Source organism: Manacus vitellinus, unplaced genomic scaffold (assembly GCF_001715985.3).
Source record: "Manacus vitellinus isolate BGI_N305 unplaced genomic scaffold, ASM171598v3 scaffold_3_pilon, whole genome shotgun sequence".
In the NCBI taxonomy this organism is placed as follows: domain Eukaryota; kingdom Metazoa; phylum Chordata; class Aves; order Passeriformes; family Pipridae; genus Manacus; species Manacus vitellinus.
This window is the reverse complement of record NW_021940535.1, coordinates 42747320-42767468: the sequence shown is the minus strand read 5'-3', so window position 1 is coordinate 42767468 and position 20149 is coordinate 42747320. Positions and strand designations below refer to the sequence as shown.

At 38.0% G+C, this 20149-nt stretch overlaps 1 protein-coding gene across 3 annotated transcripts in view; it reads right to left on the bottom strand.

The window, feature by feature from the left end:
• The window catches only part of CCNY (cyclin Y), a 48641-nt gene extending 29700 nt beyond the window's left edge, over nt 1–18941 (bottom strand). The window contains exons 1-4 of one of the 3 annotated variants that reach the window (XM_018075823.2): nt 18866–18935; nt 14332–14340; nt 13141–13175; nt 2633–2733 (exon numbers count right to left, since the gene is read on the bottom strand). In XM_018075823.2, the coding sequence (XP_017931312.1) occupies nt 2633–2733; nt 13141–13175; nt 14332–14340; nt 18866–18932 (212 nt within the window). In that variant the 5' untranslated portion in view covers nt 18933–18935. Of the gene's footprint in view, nt 1–2632; nt 2734–13140; nt 13176–14331; nt 14341–18865 lie in introns of all 3 variants that reach the window. The other 2 variants (XM_008932877.3, XM_018075824.2) reach the window with 2 other exon arrangements.
• Between the last annotated feature and the right edge of the window lie 1208 nt (nt 18942–20149).

Here is a 20149-nt window from a genome sequence, read left to right as displayed (position 1 = left end):
CACCAAAGCATCTCTGTTTATGTTCTGCACAAAGACAAGAAGTGTCCTTATATGCACAGAAAGCTAAGATTTTGGTTACATACACAACGAACTGATCTCATTCACATTTGAGATGGAAGGAAATTAAGGCATGGATTCTCATGGTTATCCTCCAGTTTCCAAGTCACAACTCATGCTCTACTCTCAATATGGCTTTACTGAAAGACAAAGCCAAGCCAGCACCCTCCCTACTTACTCCAGCAGCATTAAACACAGTCAAAGCTAAAGGGGAAAGAGGATGGAGCAGGGAGTTCACCAATTCTATTTGTTGATAATTTGTTTTGTCAGTGATTCATTGTAAGATGCTTATGTCTCAGACTGATGCAAAATTCCCCCCTTTTCTTTTCCATAAAAGGCATTTTAAAAGAGTCAATTTTATTGAGAGCAATTTTATTTAAGAGTATTTTTATTCCAGAATTTTTACATGAAAACTGAGATAATGCATGTTAGGAAAACTATGTTTGAGCTACCTCATTAGTAGAATTTTAAATTATTTTAGGTTTGGTTGGGGGTTTATTTTGAACAGCCACATAGGGGAAAATATTTTTCTCAGTTGACAGTAAATATATTTCACTAAACTTGTATGAGCTTTTACCTGGCTGCATTTTAGATCCTAAATACCTTCTAAATTTTACTTTTTTGCTATAGATACATATTTAAGGAATTAAGAAATACTGAGTACCATGGACATTAAAGGACACACTTACTACTGAACACAAGAAAACCCCACATTTATGAATGAATTTAATTTGACTGAAAGGTATTCCCAAAGGGAATTAGTCCTAAAATCTAATTTTAAATTATGCCCCTAGGAACACGCAGTTCCAATTCACTTTATGAAAGCAGATGCAAGAATCTATGGGCAAAGCTCTGCTTGGTGACCATATGGTTGCCTTTGTAACAAAATGTCAAATGTTTAGAAAATATTTATTATTTAGAAATCTATCAGAATCTGAAAGTCCTTCAGAGCTGTAACAGATTACTTCATCCAAGTTTCATTTTACTTTTCATATGCTGGTTCAGCTGGCACTCAGTGCGCAAGAAAGATGCTTATGGAGATTTCCCTCACCCTACCCCTTCGATGCTGCAGATCTCCAGCAGAGACATTAATATTTTAAGCACACCAGTGCAAAATATGACTCAGAAGAAATAAATGAGGTGGGCAAAATACCTCCCTCACAGATTTACCTACATGCAATAGTCCTTTACCTGCAGAGACTGCCAGGATTGGGGCAAGAAATGAAGTTGTACTACAAAAGCAATAATCCTACAATCTCCCTACCCTTCATCCTGTTAAATGTGCAGCCAGACAGGAGAGCCAGAGGCCTTCTGGGCCAGAGGCCAGTTTTTCACCCCATGTAACCCCTTTTCAAGCCCTCAGACCCCTTGGGGACTCCCTGAAAATGCTTCTTGGCTGCTGCAGCCAGCTGAAACCACTTCTTCCCACAAGCAGTCTCAGTTCTGATGCAAAAAGGATCCCAAAACCCATGCAAAAAGCTGCCCTTACAAAAATATGCACACAAAGGATTTTAGACCAGAAGAGTATGAAATTCCAGGATGAAAAAAAAAAATCACACCAAAAAAACAACACCCCAAAAATGAAAAACCATTTTCCAGCATTCATCAGAACTATTTTTAAGTTACTAATTACAGAAACTTGACAAAAAGCAAGACTATCTTTCAGGCAAGAATAGCTGATGAAGAATCAGTCCACTTGACTGCAAAGCTCTTCTCCTTTCCCCTCCTTTTTCCTTACACAGAAAAATTAAGAGCTGCCTTAGTGACCACCAACATTACAAACTACTTTGTATGTGTTAGTCTGAATATACTTGTCTGTCATGTAACTATCTTTGCAACACAAATATTGACTTAATAAATTTTTGCACTTGAGTACACCAAGGTAACCAGCCCACAGACAAGTCAAGCGAGGCTATCAGTAACTATGAACAAACAGCATAAAATGCCTGAGAATTTGGTCTCTCTTTTTTCCCCTTACTGTACAAAATGTAAAGAACAATACTCCACAAACATCAATTTAATTTCTCTGCAAATGTAAAAAAGGCACCAGTGAAACCTGAAATGCTCATCTGAGACATTACCCAAGGGTAAGCCCATGTGTACATCACATACAAAGCTCCTCACTGCTCTGTAATAAATGTCCAGTGCCCTAGTATTTAATAAGGAAAGGAATCCAGAGGCAATGAGTTTCCATTTAAAACAGAAAACTGAAAGAGAAGCTAAGCAAATGAGTATTTTCTCATGCAAACTCTTCAATTTCATATAATTCCAAAATTCTGAATAAACAAGCACACCAAAGTTTTTAGGACTCCTCCAAAGCATTGAATGCTGAAGCACAAGGATTTCAGCTGCTGAAATATGAGATCCTTAATTGCTGCTTTCTGACCTACCCTATGAGTAATATCCATTGCTCATACTATTCACTAACTCGAGCATGACTGATTAAATAAATTTACTACTTCAAAAACTAAAAACTTTGAAGCTTGCTTAGTAATGGTTCAGAAATATATATACATAAATATATAAATGCATAAATATTTTGTTCTAGCAAAACCAAATAAATTGTAAAACCCACCATTTGATGGTATACTTGAGGTTTGGTTGACTGACTGTGCTGTCATCCAGGAAAATAGTGGAGCAGGAACTGTACTTCCTTCTCAACTGCCCAGGAGGATGCTATGAAAAACATGCAAAAGAACAATGGCAATTATGTAATACCAAAGCATTTTTCTAGGGAGATGTAAGAATTAAATAAAGACAAATTTCTGTCTCTCACAATGATGCACATAGTAATGTGATCGCGTTTTGAAGCAGTTCAGAAAGTTCAGAAATAATCACCATTGCAAAAGTCACAACAATTCCTGCCTGAGACTTGACTAATGCTTTCAAGTCCCAAACTCCCCTCCGTCCCTCCTTCCCCAAAACCATGCAAAACTTTTTGTGCAGAATTACTCAAATACATACATACACTTGGAAAGCAAAGATGAACAAGACCTATGTTTCTGTCCTCATTCCAAAAGAGTAAGTGGAAGAGTGAAAAAGAAATCGTGTTAGTAATGAACATTGATTTAGCAACAGATATAAAACCATGCTTGGAGAAAAAAAAAATTTCAAAGCCCCAAACAAACAAGTCCTAGGGAAGGTTCAGGAAAAAATAATTCATCGATAACAGACTGTTATCGGAAAGGAAAGAAACTGATCGAAGGATATAAAAGAAAGTGTATAAAATAGACAAATAAAAAAAGAAAAAAAGAAAGGTATCTCTTAACAGAAAAGGTTTTCAGTATATTTTTTTCAAATATATTATTTTCAAAAGCTTTTTCTGTACTACCGTAGGAAACACTGGAGAACTCAGCCAAAAAAAACCTGGCATTTGACAACACTACATATTTCTGAAGATTTTTTTGCTGAAAGGGCTTCTCCATCAGCTGTTTAGAGCAGCCTGCACTCCACCAGTCTAATGAGAACAGTTTCATCACATCAGCTAATACTTATCACAATCATTAACCCTTTTTGATTTTATCCTTGCTTATTCCATCTACACTAGTGAGTAACTTGACCAAGAACCTATGTCAGGAATGTCGAGACCAGTCAAATGACACAGTTAACTTGCAACAGAAGAGGTTTAAAATTCAGTTGGCACATCAGCATAGAAATTTTGTCGTACAATTAATGTTGTTTCCAGTGTTTCAGTGGAGAGACCAATGTCAATACCATCAGTGGAACTCACAGGCATTTACTAGCCCAGAGCAATTGGGTATCTAGGATACAACACTATGAGTCCTACCTCAGTACATCTTCCCCTGCCCAATTCCCAAAACAGATATTACTACAAGTGCCAGCATGCACCATCTCACTAACTCCATTTTCCATAGGCAGCAGACTTCTTAACGACACTCATTACACAGAGAGACAGGCTTCTGGTAAAACCTACATGCATCTAATTCATCTTTCTATATTTCCCAGGTATGAGTAAAAAACCATACAAAGTCTTCTATTAATTGAAAAAATCATTATCTGAAGCTGTCACAATAGTAGAAAAATTACATTCAAATTATCTGAAAGCTCACCAACAAATCCTATCAAAGTCCCTCACGTGACAAATAAAATTGTAGGTTAAACTGGGTTTTTTTTGAAGGCAAAAAGTTTACCAAGAAAATTAAAATCATCCCCCTTCAAAATTTCTCCAGGAACTTGGAAAGATACTTTGCAGTAATTGGAAGCTGACAATCTATTTACCTTCCAACCTATTATATGTTAAGCAAGGCAACCAAGAGAAAATTTAGAAGCACTGGAAACATTAATGACATAAAATGTATTATCTAGCATGATGCATACAGACAGAATTACTAGGGCACTGGTGCTTTATAGCTTTTATTCTACCACAGTTTAGTTCAAATTTTTGGATTCATCTGTTGAGTACCTTCCACAGGCAAGATAAAGGCAAAGTAACTTGAAACCCAGTGAAAATGAGACTGTCTAGCGTTTGGAAAAAAAAGGGAGCAGTACAGACATCCAGTACTATTATTAAAAAAAATTAAAAAAGCATATGGAAAGTTTTCATTCTGCATTTTAAGTGTCAACATGTTTTAAAGTTTTAGATAAAATTTAAGATAAATGGACTGGATTCATTCAAGGGAAGCATAAGTGAAAGACAGAAAACTCTGTAGCAACACCACTATCAGATTTAAATTTTCTTATGTAAACAGCACTCTAACATTTGACACATGTCGAATTAGAGCCACACACCTTATTTCTGAAACAAAACTCTTTGTGGATTTTCAGCCCACATCACACTTCATTAGGCTTAGAACTTTTCACACTTCAGGAAAATAAGTGGCCTCTCATGCCTCACTTTCTGTTTGTACCAAGTTGGCAGGAAGGAGCACCTCTCCCAGCCTGAAGAATGGTGCCAAATGTAAAGTTGCTCTCTTGGGTATATATACACACATTTGTGCCATGCAAATAACTAATGTATCGATAGCTCAACATTCCCAGCTTCTACTCTGATGTCCAACTGCAGTCATTTGGTGCATCAGGTAACAGATTTTCTGCCTTCTCCTAATTACTGGAAAGCACCCTCAGTTCCATATTCTAGCTTGACTAAGCTGGGAGACATCTGAGGTCCCACAGTTCAGTCAAATAGGCTTTCTTTCTTCAACCTTCATAAAAATGCTGCTCAGGAATCTTCTCCATCCTTGCGACGGACAAAAGAGGTGTCTAAGCATCACCTCAGTATTCAGCACTATCCCACAGACAAACTCCCTTCTGTGTCCATTTCAATGGGATAAGTCCACAGACAAAACTGTACAGGAGCTTAATGCCTTTGTATTTCAAATCCATCACATCTGATCACAAAAATCTTCCATTTAGACAATCAAAGAGGCTCTAACTGAGAAAAATCAGGAGAGCTGAGAAGGACTGTAGAGCCTTTGAAGAAATTAGCAAACCCTCTAACATTAATGGGATTCTTTTCAGGTTCTATCCCACCATAAGGCTGACACGGGAAAAAGAAACAACTGGTATAGCTCCTTTTGTAAACCTTCATATGCAAACAGAAGCATAGGACACATGTGGAGCCTTGAAAATCTCTGCTATTACAAATATTCACAAATCAAAAGCGCCTCATTGATTACGAAGAAGGATTCACTTTATACATACTTTAAGTTGCAGTAGTACTATTTTTGTACCCAAGCTGAGATTCCATAGATGTTATGTCTAACGACTTCAGCAAGACTTCCAACTTCACCGCCCATAAATTCCCAAAGAGCAAGCCAAGGAAAACATGGCAGGTAAAAACTTCTTGGAAAATTATACCCTGGTTACCCAGGCTTTGCTTGCAAATTGGAAGGCTGAAGCAAGGGACATTCCACAGAGGTTTGGTCTACTCAATGAAAAATATTGAGTACAAACTTTGATAACAGTATCCAGGGTTTTTTATTGAATTTGCAGTTGGCATTAACTTTCAGAGGACACTTTTCTAAACAAAAGGAAAACATAATTTAATATTTATAGAGTTACCATGTATACAACAGGGTAGTGTGCATGTCCACTCTGCTCAGCTGGAATTTTATGCGCTGTTTTGAACACTGTATTTCAAGAAAGATGAATTGATTTCAGAGAGTCAGGAGGACAGAGAAGAAAGATTAATCAGAGATTGGAAAAACCTGATTTAGAAGGGAAAGCTAGCAGACTGGAGAGGTTTTCTCCAGGAACAAAGCAACAATAATGGTCTTCAGTCACTCAGCTCAAGGGAGTTTCAAAGAAGAGAACACTGTTCTTCATGACCATTATGGATGGGATAACATAGAGCAGGTTTATATTAAACTACAGAAAATTAAGACTGGACATGAAAGTGTGAGAGGAGGCAATGGCAAGAAAAATCCCAAACCATCACCTTTTTCTAATAACAGAGAAAGTTTGAATGACTTCAGCAGTGATAAAATCTCCCTCACTGAAAGTTGTAAAGAAAAGGTAAAACAAACATATGCCAGGAATAGTTTAGCCACAGGTTTCTCTGCTCTTAAGACAAGAAATCAGACCAAACAACCTCTTGAGACGAATTCTGGACCAATTTTCTATCACTGGTGATTTCTTTTGGTAGAGAGGATTTGTAGCTCTTTATTCCAGAAGCAGTTGCTATTTTTCTAATTTCAACCAAAGACATTCACTAAGAAATGTTGACATTATAGGCCAATAAAAATAATGGGTATTTTTTGGAATTACTTCCATAACAGGAAAGGATGTATAATAGAAAAAGTTACATAAAATGCTCTAAGAAATCAAGACAATGTATTCCCATTTAAAGCCAGGTGTTTCTAGATTCCAAAACTTGTAATTTTCCCCCCTCCTACAGCTAGTACTAAGCAAACATCACTGCTTTATTTTTCTTCCAGCTTCATGCTGAAACTTACCGATTTTCCAAATCCCAGTTGTTTTAAGATGTTTGAAGGATAGGGTTTACTTGAAATTTACATAAAAAACATTTTATCAGGAATTGAATGGCTTAGTTTGCCATTAAAATCACACAAGCTCTGCAGAACTGCTTCTATGTACCTGCTGTGAAAGGAATTACAACAAATTCCTAATTTACAATGAGAATACACAAAATACACTTAGAAATTAAATCTAAATTTGTGGGGAAGGACAAAACGTTACTACTTCTTTTGTTAAAGTAGTCATTTTGGGGAGGTTGGGTAGAAACACCTAGCAAAGGGGTGCATACTGACCAAAACCCACACTCAGAACTGACCAGAAGGGGTACTGGCCAGCTCTGTCCTCTTTTGCAGCACTAGGAAGGTCGTGGCTCTCTGCCCTGGTGCTCAGCAGGATTTGTTCATTTGGGCATAACAGTCCCCTAATGAAGCTACACAGCTTTTGTACCAGTGCTGGCCTGCAGCCAGGCAGCTTCCAGTTTCACAGAGGAGCTTCGGCCTTTTTCCAGTGCTCTTTTGCACTTGTCCATCAAAAGATAATTTGGAGCTTCTGCACTAAATAATGACAGCACTGTCTCTTCTTCCAGCAAACCAGGTGTAAGCTACTGCATGATTTTAAAAGGTACTATTAAATAATACTTCCTCCATGGAACAATTGAGGCTTGCTTGCACCCATTTGTGGAGACATGCCCATTAGCTTCCAGGCAGTAGGGCCTGATGGTAGGGCCAAGATGTTAAAAGGCAAAACTAGCATATAAAAGTACGTATGAAGCCAAATTACAACAGCAAGCAAAAACACCAGGACTGCTTCTGACTTGGAAAAGGGAGGTTCCTATCTTGAAGATCTGTTGCTTCAGGACATGATTTAGTTCTGACAACATTTTTCACAGAAGGAACATGATTTTACAGGTCAACAAAGTGCTTCCAAAATCAAGCAAGCCATGCAACACAATTCTCTGCATGGCTCTGCAAAGCTCTGCACTTATTTTCATTTTGCATAATATCAATACAGCAAAATTGTCTAAATTTGGTGGATATATTCACCTGAACAAAAGTAATAGGAAATTGCACCCTTGTATGCTCACCTGTCTCTGCCAACAACTACAATTAAAAAAAAGATCTAGTCCAACCACTCTGAAGTAATACCCCTTGTACCTCATGATTCAACTTTGTCCTCAGTTGATTAGTTTCGCAAATGTTTGCTAATGTCCAAAACTGATGGCTTAGACTAGATCTGCACTTGCAAGGTTTTTGCTCTCAAAGCTTGTCCTTACTCATGTCAGCTACAGAAAACTCTGTCAGTGAACAACTGAGCTCTTGGGGAGCTCAGCAACCATTGGTAAACCCTTGTGCAGCACACGCAGGCCCTACTTAACCACTGATAAAACACCCTGCTTTACAAACCTGAAGGATTAAATATTTCTTTGAACACTAAAATCAGCTCAAAGGCTTATATTTACAAAGCATGTAATTGCTAGTGTTGTGCAATTTGACCAGAGGGACTTTACTATGCTTCCAGCAGAGCAAGTATTACACAGCACCTTGTAAAAGAACTCCCCTGCATGTTCTGATTCTACCTTAAAAGTTATCTTTTGTTCCTCCCCTTAAAAAAGTTTGTCACTTCATACAACTTATTGCCTTGAGGTTGACAGAAGAAGTAAAATTTTTCACCCTGGAGGACAGGAAAAGGAGCAAGGAGCTGAAAGACATTAGAAAAACACATTTCAAACAGTATGTTTAGGTAAGCCATTAAAGAAAACCTGTTAATTCTAGCTTACTAGGTGCCTGAAAAAGAATCTTAAACAGCATCTATTAGGAATGGCATCAGTACAGGGAATCTGTGACCAGGTGATCTACAGAGGTCCCCTCTAGACCTGTTTTTCAGTGATCTTGCAATGAAGAGGGGCAAAGATCACAATAAACAGTCTCTAGGAGAACTTCAAGAGCACCTGAGAAGCCTATAATCTATCTTCTCATTTATCCTGTTCTTCTCTCATACTTTGGAATGTTAATTAAAATATCTTAAGGAATTTGACAGCAATTATAAGCCTTTACAATAGCCAGCCTTGGGCAGTCCACTCGAAAACAACATTTTACATTTTATGTTGTGCTTTGCATTTTTCATGGATTAAACTACTTTTCAGACTACATTTCCACTTCAGCAAGTATCTTATTTACTCTTTAATCACTAGTTGAAAGTGTTTGATTATCAGTCACATGCCTAGCAGTTTTACAATAGGGAAGCAGACAGCAGAAGTCATGTCCAGATCCCTAAAAAAGACAATGCAGAAAAGACGCTGTTGCTACAAGGCTAGTGAAGAGTCTCCAGAATTAAAAATATGTGAAAGTGAGATATTACTTCCCTTTATCTTATCTCCCTTTTCCTACCCTTTATCTTCCTTCAAAAATATTCCAACAGGCAAAAAATATCCCTTTATTTTTACTGGATATTACTGTTTATAAACACAATTTTAAGAGTGTATCTTGTCAAGAAGAGAAGAAACTACTTGCGCTAACAGAGCATTTTCACCTTATCTGAAAGGGAAAATTTCTAGAAAAACTCGAAGGAGAAAGCAATCTTTTTTCTCCCTGCCCTGCTCCTTTCCCCTGCAAAAAACCAATCACCCAGTACGAAGAATTAGATACTGCAATCAATAATAAAAGATTCACTCTTTCTCCACCACCTCCTCAAAAAACATAAAAAGTCTTCTTGTTTGCTTTCCTTGTACAAGCAGAGATACTGATGCAATCTCTCTTCTCTGAAAAAGGAAATGCCTCTATCTCAGTCTGATCTTTATCCCCCTCAGTAGCTTAACTAAGCAGATTAAAGCACACCGAAGCAGGATGAAAAGCACAACAAAAAACAGTAACTGCCGGTGCAATGGGGAAGGGAAGCAGAGTCTGCTGCAACTGCTTACAGATTAAAACAGTCTGGAAGAAAGCAAACAGTAGGTAGGGAACTCTGGCACCCAGAATGGTGCAAAGGATCCAGCACCATTCCCCAACCTGTCATCTGTCTCCTTGGGCTCCGTGGGAAGACTGAGATGACAGCTTCTCCATAGCACTCTGTCACCCCGACTTTCATTCCTTCCCCACCCCCCCCCAAAAAAAAAACAGCTGCTGGCTTCTTCCATCACACCTACTGACAAGGTGAATCTGAAACAGGGCAACTGTCAGCCCTTGACAAAGCATAACAAATCAAAACAGGAACCCACTATTTGTATCTGGGGATCAAAGGAAACTATTCAGCCAAATAAAATGTCTACAAAAAAAAAGTAAGTAAGAAAGGAAAAGAACAGTGGTGTGACTATGCTGAGAAAAAAAAAATTTTAAATGAGGAAGAGTCAATATTAATTATTTTTTTAATAGGTAATACTTCAAAACTGCTCTTGTATAAACTACTGTTTTCATCTGTTACTACACAGAACTTGGCAAGGAAAAAAAAGAAGGGAAAGAAAAAGTACAGCTTTTCTTGACAGTTCTCTTGATAGCCATCCATCCTGATCACTCGGGAGAAATACAACTCTGCCTGCAAAATAACCAGTTGTGCAGATACTGCAGAAAAGGATAAAAATATTTTGTTGCTCATCTTGGTTATTTATCACAAAAGGAGAATAAGTATAAAAAATAACAACAACAAAAAGATGACGCTATGGAAAAACCACAGAAAAGTGCTGCATATTATGATGAGGAGTTCTTGTCAAAGAAAGACAAAAACAACACTCCAAAATTTATGTCCTCTGGCATGTCTTCTCCAGAGCAGATGTGAGGACTAAGCACTTCACATCAACAGGGAAACAGATGAGTAGCAATAGCTTCTGTTACAAATGCATTAGCACACACTGAGTAACAGTGGAAAAGCACTGATCAACCAATAGGGTATTATCACAAACTCACCATGTAAATACAACCCATCATTTGTCACATACATTTGTTAAATCTAAGTTATTCCTTAAATTTCTTCCAACAAGGTGGTCTAGGAAAATGGTTCCCTGAAGTCTGAAAACCTAAACACAGTTGCCAGTTAGAAGCCACAGCTACCCCTTCCAAAAATGATCAACGGTTTGTGCATTAGCTTTAGCAGACTGAAAATTTAGGAGGTGCTGAATGAATACTCTCAGGTGTGCTGAAAGGACAACTTAAATATCACAGGTCACATTTGAAAATACAGTTTATCTATGAGTATGGTCTAAAAAACTTAACTACCTTGTAAGGACACACACAGAGAAGGGACTTCAGCTTCATAAAGGTTATTTTTAGCTTTATAATTCAGACGAAGTACTTTGTAAGTACAAAGAAGCGAGACTTAAGGAAGCAGTAAACCAGAGTATTGAGGGAAGTTCACACTACTTAAACCTCAGCCAATGCTTTGAATTACACTTGGGGAAGTGGGGGGAACCAAAAAAAACAAACAAACCAAAAATTAAGAAGTACAGTGCTTAGGGTATCAGCTGCATAAGCTGCTACACTGAGCTCCCAACAACATGACTCCTCAGTGATCACCCTTCCCTTTTCTGTAACACGTCCAGCATTGCCTAAGAACACCTTATACTAGGGTTTGCAATAGTGTGCTTCCTGCAGCATCTGCAATAGTCATCTTTGTTCAATCTGCTGGAGGAATCCACTCACAATCTGCCTAGCACAGATCACATCTTTTACATATGAAATGATTCAGGACACATGAGAATTTCATCCATGACAGGTGGACTGTCACAGAAACTCAGTTAATACCTTGCTTTGCAATGTCTAAAGACTAATTTATTTATTTTTTTGCATATAAACCTTCAAGTCTGAGGGTTTTTTTAAAAGTATGCTGGAAGTTACTGAGCACACATTATTAAGTTTACAGGAACCCAGTGCATTAGCTTTACAAGTAATTTTGTAAGAAGAGAATTGCTCTGCAAACCACCCTCACATGCATTATAAACAATGGAAATGTTTTACAGGAGAATAGAAGATAAGCACAAAAAATATCTGGTAACCCAGCGGGGCCAACTTTAAGGCTTTTATAAGCCTCACAGTATCTCATGACTTCTCAGAATCTTAACTCTTGGGAAACTGAAGATCTATGCTTGCTTTTGAAGCCAGGCAGTAGTTTCAGAAACACTCCCCACAAACCAGTTCTGCCAACAAATGAAGCAGTCCTGCCTTCTCACCCCACTCAGCAGTTCATTCCTGCCCTCACGGCTCCTTCCCTTTCTGCAGGTGCAAGCCCTGGAGCAAATCACATTTAGGAGCCCCATTTCAGCTTTTAGCTGAATCTACCTGCATTTGTGTTCCAATCCAGTTTACCTGGAGCTAGACAAACATTTGCCCCAGCACAAAGGGATGAAGAGGTTATAAACCACATCTGTTTGTTTCAGCGGCTGCAGTGGCTTAAAAATTAAAAGACAGTCTGTATTTCCAGATAGAGAGGAACTTAAGAACTTCGTTTCACCTTAAAGGCAAATAGCACCTGGTAGACAACTAGTTATTTCCCTTCTCACTTTTACTGAGCCATGACTCCAGATATTTCAGTACAAGGCTTCACATACTTGGAACCACCCTGGTTCCAAGTAGCTTCAGTAGTACAAACAATACTAACTGAGGCAAAGGGCCCGGTCCTGTACCCAAAACAGGCTACAGGGGATTTGCCCTCAGCTTCACCAAGAATTTGATTCAAACAGAAGAGAACTGAATTGAAAAATTCCCAGGGGTATATAAGCATATCAAACCCCCATCTTCATTCTCAGCATGTACCACATGTCAATCCACATTTACATCACATCAACAATGATCAGGCACTTCAGAACAACTGTGTAAATATCAAATGCTGCAGCTCTCTGCCAATGCAAACTTGCATACAAATGTAATCTAAAGTTTTGAGAGTGTCTATAATAATTTTAAAAATCATACTAATGTGTGCAGCTCTTTTTCCCACGTATCAGTCACCTTCATACACTGGTTGTGAGCATGATACTGTCTTCAAACCAACAGATTTGCTCCACTAACTCAATCCCTGAGACCTATACTTCTGGAGCCTGATGCAGAACAAACATGTGAAGCATCAGCACCCGCTCACCGATATGGAAATCATTGTCAAAACTCTTATTTACTGTATAATATAGACAACAAGGAGAAAGCTGCATAGCGAGGCATTTTCACTTACGTGGTTTATATAGAGACTCTTGCGTTTTTCTCTCACTGCAAAAACACAAAATATGATAGAAATATTACATGACTATTTTTCCCGATTAAGCTTCTTATACACCATTTATAATAAAAAGAACAGGAGACTATCTATGTGCAACATCAGAATTGCTTTTGCACTAACCAAGTATATTCATATAGCAAACACAGAAGGAACATATATTTGTATGCATAAAGGCGTTTGTGCTCACTAGTGTGGTGATGGGTTAAAATTCTCATCCATTTGGGTACTTCACCAGGTGCTGGTCCGCATGGGAAAGTTAATATGCAGTGAGCTACAGTCCAAGCTAGCAATGGCTTAGCCATCCTTCACCAGCTCTCTTTGTGGGTACTCCTGAGCCACCAGTGTTTTCATGCAAGGTACCTTGCTGCAAAGTGGCCTACGCTCCCTTGCAGGTATGAAAACACCTAAACAGCTACACCACGGAGTTAGCAAATTCTCATCACAGCTTACTGTGCACTAACTCCCACGGAGGGGCCTTGAAACCATATGTATTACACCACTGTCTTCTATAATGATCAGGTGCAACCCTGAAACTATTACTCATGTTGGATGTAAAAATGAAAACGTATTAACTTTGGTGAGCATGAACCAGTCACCACAAGCAATGGTTGCAAGTCAAAGCCACAATTAGCCAAAATAGTCAGAAAGTAAACAGCAACAAAAGGGAGATAGATATATAGAGCCTTAACTGTCAGGCAAATGCTTATTACAGCTGATTAAATATACTCTATTTAATTTTTTTTAAAGCACTTCCCCAGTTAACTCACCCCATAGAGGGCCTGCAGAGCTCTGTTCCAGTGAAAATACCACAGCATTTAGGATACAAGTCTGGAGGCAACTAACACATAAATCAAACTGCAGGATTAAAATAATAATGGTTTCATGCTGTAGGTGATTAAATGCACTTTGGTGCACCATGATTTGAAAGCTATGCAACCCAATACACTTAGCAAAAAAAGAGTGTTCATAATGGTGGGATAGCCTGTCCATTCCCTGTTGGATGCAAAGCCACTATTTGTGATTTATTATAAGCAAGCAATCTCACACAAACAAGGCTCTATGTGTGAATACTGTGAAATAATTGTGTTTAATGCAGACATAAAATGAAAATTAAAAAAATAAGAAAAAACTTTTAAAAATCCTTACATAATTTTCCTCCCAGGGAGCAGAAAGGAGAATCACACATGACAGATGTTAGCCATGTCACTTAGAATATGCTCAGATCCACAATTACGGACATTGTATAAGAAACAGAATTAAACAGGAACAGTGGAAAAATTCTGATAATCTAGTAAATAGTTAAACTGCTTGAAATACTGCTAAAACACTGCACTACACTTAAGTTCCACACAGTGCATTTATCATCAGCAAGAGACATAAGTCATCTAAGAGAAACAAAAAAATGATGGTAGATACTCCTAAGAATAGCCAAAGTATTTGTCTAGTATCACATATTGCAATGTACAGGAGTAAACAATTCTGATAAGCTGTGTGCAAACCTAATATAGTATATAACTCAAAGTTAACACCTATGGACTGTGAAATATTGAACACAGATAAGTATTTAACAGTGTTTTAATCATAAATAATTATACCTCATACAAAGTTCTTATGGACAAAATCCTATAAAGACAGCCTGCACATACACTCCAAATTCCACTTTAATTCCCTTTTTTTCTCTTTAGTTTTTTCTTCTGTATTTGGTCTTGTATCCATTATTCAATTCCCCACAAAAGTGCAATCATTTATTTCCCAAAGTAAGCATATTACTCACAGCTCAATCCCATTTGCTATTTCCAGTCTCCAGAAGAATATGTTAACATATTTATACACATCCCTCACTTCTTCCTGCTCAAGCATTTCTTGTGCTGCACATCCTTCCAAGCATCATGCTGACCTCCTTTCCCTATTTTCCCCATATAACAGAAATCCAGTTAGCCTGGATGAGGGACTACAAGAAGGCAGCTGTGCTTCTGGCTCACTCTGCCACAGTGTAGGGCTCAGCTCCCTCCAGAACATTTGCCAGTGGGGAACTGGGCATAGTAGAAACCCATTTGGTCACAACTACTCTCTTTCGTGACCACAACCTCCCCTTTAAACAAGGGCAAGCCAACTATTGCCCAAGGCAAAAGGCTATTCCTGCCAAGCTAAAATGACTGTAAAGAGATAATTCCACTGGCTTCAGTCAGTTCAAAAATGCTTTGCACTGCTCACGCAGCTCAGTATGGTCTGCAGCAGAACAGACCTCTGTGTCAGAATTAACCAGCATTTTGCAGCACAAACTCCTAACTGCAACTCCATGCTTTTGGGTTTTAGGTATGGAGGTTTGATGACACAGAGCTGAACAGATTTAAAGTCAGTTTAAACGATTAAACTTCTACTTTCCTTTTAACATTTTGAAACTTGAAATTTGGAATGGAACTCTTCAAGTGGAGCCTGAGATGCTGCCAAATTGTCTTAGTTTTCCTCATTCTAAGGTCAATGACCTGTTCCAATTGCTGCAGGCACTTTCAGCTGTTATTGTTGAACTTTCACAATAGTAGGAAAGTATCCTGAAATTACAGGGAGCGAGGGAATACACACACACACATACATGCACGTGTGTGTATATGCACATATGTATGTATTTTTCATTGAGCTGTAATAAAAACTTTCTCTGTACTACCTTAATGTTAACCCAAAGACAAGAGGATTACAGCAATAAGAATGTCTCACATTTTGGAGCTGGTAATTCATTTCTTTTTGTTTTATACAAGGAGACTGGCCCTAGTTAACATTAAAGAATAAGTGCAGTTTACTCCACTTCTATCCACCTACATAAACACAATGTCTGCAGCCCATTGTTGCACTGATAATGCAAAATTTAGCCAGTACACTGAATGTGTAAAGGCCAATCTAAGTTAGGAGAGATGGACTTCTGGAACCCATCGACAGGAAAGATCACTACTAACACCCTGGAGGAGCAACCATTGCCTCCTTGCCATCATAAAGGAAAGGAAGTTACAATGTTGGAGTGCTAAGGTTTGGAAATCCTGGTTTAATCACAGCCACTCACTAAACAGTGCATGGCTTTCCAGTTATCTAGACCATCCAGTTTACAGGCCACGCTCAGCAAATGAGGGAGAACTTGCATAAAGCACTCACAGAAGTTAAAGACATAAAAGGTTATATTCTTTAATAGCTCCCTAGAGAGGGAGAATTCCTCATGTATGATTCAGCACCTAAAAAAATTCTCACAAAGAGATGGAAACATTTAGAAAAGTTATTTTAACTAGGAAAGGAATTCATATTTATTGTGACTTTACCTTTTCTACAGATTCATTGAATGCTCAGGTAATTAAGGATGCATTCAGACTATTGACTAATAGGGACAGGACAGTTTAGATGCTTAGCATGGCATCCAGGCTACACAGCACAAAGGGAATTGGAGACCACGTAATAAACAGAGCTGTCATGTCCTGTCTCGCTATATTTGGGGTAATCAGCTTGTTGCTCTTCGCTTACATGTTGATCACAACCAGGCCAAGCTCCTGTGACAGGACACACTAAAAGACTACCAGTGAGGTTGAAAGAGTACAGGGCTACTAGCAAGCCAAACGTGGAACTGCCAGAAGGCAACGCTGCCAAGTCCCTCTAGCTGGTAGTGATGGACTTGGCCATTTCCCACTGTGAAACCATGTGAGGCACACTCACAGTCACAGCCAGATCCTGGATGAAACCTGGAATCCTGATGCCATTGACTCTCTGTGTATTTTAGATGTCCACAGGTCTTATCTATATACATATTTTCACTTACAGTCAACAGGGAGGTTTACCAGTCCAATACTATACAAGTAATGGAGTAAGGTAGTTACATGCCTTAGTTAGGTGTTTTCAACATTACCAGCTCAGCTCTCCTCCTCTACATGGTCTTAAGAAGTCTTGGGGGTCCCACAGACTCCACAGGAGGCTGTCAGAATACAAGCCTCCACACCCTAAAAACCCCTTTTATTTTCCCTTTCACAAGCATTGCACTGGATTTTGGTGTTAGGCAACATCCTTGAACAGTGCAGTAACTCCTACAGCTCAGCTGGTTCAAAAAGGGGACCAAAGTACAGCCAAGCAAAATGCTTATGACTGAGTTGTCCCACCAGAACGGGATGGTTCTTGGCACTACATCAGTAGATAAATGTTTGCAGAATCCTTTTTCTTTTGTACAAACAAAATAGCCTTTGTATTTTTTCCAGTGTGATCAAGGACAGCTGAACAGATCTTACACTCCCGTAGATAACATTTCTATAGCGCTTCACTAAATTCATTGTTCTTACTCAAAAATATGTTATTCATATTACTTAAACTAGAGCAAAGCTTCATAGACCAACTCTAGCATGAGTGTAAACTGTCATTTTTTATAAAATGCTTAAAATTAACTCCATACTGCAATAAATGAACCACTAACACTACAAGAAAGAATAACCATCTGGTCTGGTCAAAATTTTAGTTTGTTGGACTTGGGTACACCTTGTCCTTTCTTTCAACAAGCTGTAACAAGAAATAAGTAGCATCCATATGGGATTAAATAGTTTCAGAACACTGCAAAATCACTATAAAACAGACATCAATCTTCATAATACAAGGTACTATGGAAATATTATCACACTCATTTTACAGACTACCAAACCAGATTAGTATGGTAAATCACATCCAAAACCATATGATGAGGCACTGACAGAACCACGGCTGAATTCAGAAGGACAGTCTGAAGGGCAAAAGAGGTACTCACATAATCAACTCTTCAATTAGGGCCTAAATGTATATCCTCTTTGTTCTAGTCATGCTCAAAAATTAGTAAAAAATATACAGTAAGTGAAAACTACATTATTTTTCAAGTGTTTGACACTGCAATTTACTATGTAAATCAAAAGCGGCATTTACAGGCAGCAAAAAGGAGGACAAAGAATTCATACTGAACAGTCAGGATTACAATTCAGAAACTGCTTTGAAAGTCTTCACAGAAAATAATGTGTTTTGCATCGATTATTCATCTACTTCTAAAACAACATGTCACACACGTCCAACAGGGAACGAAAGAGCCAGAATAAATGGCTTCTATTGTACTGACTCTATCAGGAGGCTCGTTTGGCAGATGTAATTTCAGAGCGGTTGTTTTGTCCATATATAAAAAAAAAACAACCAAACTCCAAATATATAATTATATCAAATCCATAATGAAAGAAGAGAGAATGTTTGGGCAGGATGGGAGCCATTTTGTTATTAAAATCTAGTATTGAGCTCATTTACAGTATCACCTATATCAGAGAAACTCTGGACTGTCTTCTTCACTAATGTAAACAGCTATTTGCTCAATAAAATACTTTCCTCACCAGATGCTTGCCCTAATGTTCAGAGTTTACAAAATTAAAAATAAACAAGCCAAGAAACAGATACACAGAAAATTTTTTATTTAGGGAAAATATTTTTTCAATATAATTATATTAATCTTTATCCATATTTGTACTATCGGTCTGACAAAACAATTAACTAAAGGTGTGACCACTTTAAACTCTTAACATGATGCCTCTAAATGCCTCTTTTTGGGGAGGAGGGGACAATTATATATTAGAAGACTATCACATGCATGCTAAAAAAGGCTTTACAGATAACTGCAATAGCAAATACTGTAATAAATTCAGTAACCTACCATCTGTTTGTGATTTACTGAGAAATATTGTACTGGCCCGTGGATGATCTGATGGGTTGAATTCCATGTTCAAATCTGGAAAGAAAGAACAGCACAAAAACATTTATGATTATCCAATGGCATACACAGACTTTCTCGTTCTTTTCAATAAGACCAAGTTTACATACTTAAGCAGCTACTGTAAAACAAAATCCATCTTGAGGCCCATTTTTTTATCCTTCCTCGCACAAGTGGTTCTTTTTGGCATGTAAATCAGGAATTTCCCATTTACCATCTTTTTCTTTCCACCATGCCCCAAAGCCATTGCTTAGCACAGGAACACAGCTTGTTGTATGTAATTATAGAAGAATTAAGTATTGCAAACAAATGCACAACCCTCTAAAGATAGACAAGTTTCCAAGATTAGACAGGATTAAAAGAAGTAGTTATTGCAATGTAAACAAACCTAGGCCAGGGTGTTTTAAATGGTCAGGGTTAGAAAAACTTGGAACTTTCACAGATTAACATATTCCTTGCTGTAACAACTTAAAAACAAAAAAAAAAAAAGAAAAACACAAACAACAACAACAAAACACACAAAAACACAACTTCCCCCACAAACAAAGAAACAAACAACCCAAACAAAAACAACAAATCATTCCTAAAAAACATTTACAGGCCAAAAATTGAAATCTATTGTACACTATACAAACTTCTATGAATGCTATTTTCCCTATCAAGGATAAAATCCACTGAATTTACTTATTCCCAAATTCCTCTCCACTACCAGTTTGTCAAAGCTTACATGCCTATATCCACTGGAAAACATGCTACATAGTACATAATCTTTTTGCATCTCTTTGCTCTCCCAGTGTTGCTATCTCGACTTTGGTACTCTAACATTCTCTTCATCTTCAAATACACATTCTCTTGCATTTGATGCAGGCATTTATGTGAGATCACATATGAGCACTGTTATGTTTCTCTTCTGTGATTATCCCAGGCTTTCTAAAATTCTCTCACTCTCCTTTTATATCTCTGTAAAAGATCAGCAAAACAGGAAATTAATCCCCAGGTCTTAGGAAAACAAAACACAAAGTCTTTTCGTCCAGGGGTCAAATCTCTTTGTTCCTTCACCATCCATCACCATACTCTGCTCTCCTTTTCCCTTTTATTTAATAATTTACTAGGTCTTCCACTTCCCTGCTTTTTTCTCCTGACCACACACCTCTCTACAAATGTGCTTTCTGTTCATATTTTTCCCTTTTATGCTCCCTTGGTTTTCTTTTCATCTCCCTGCATTCT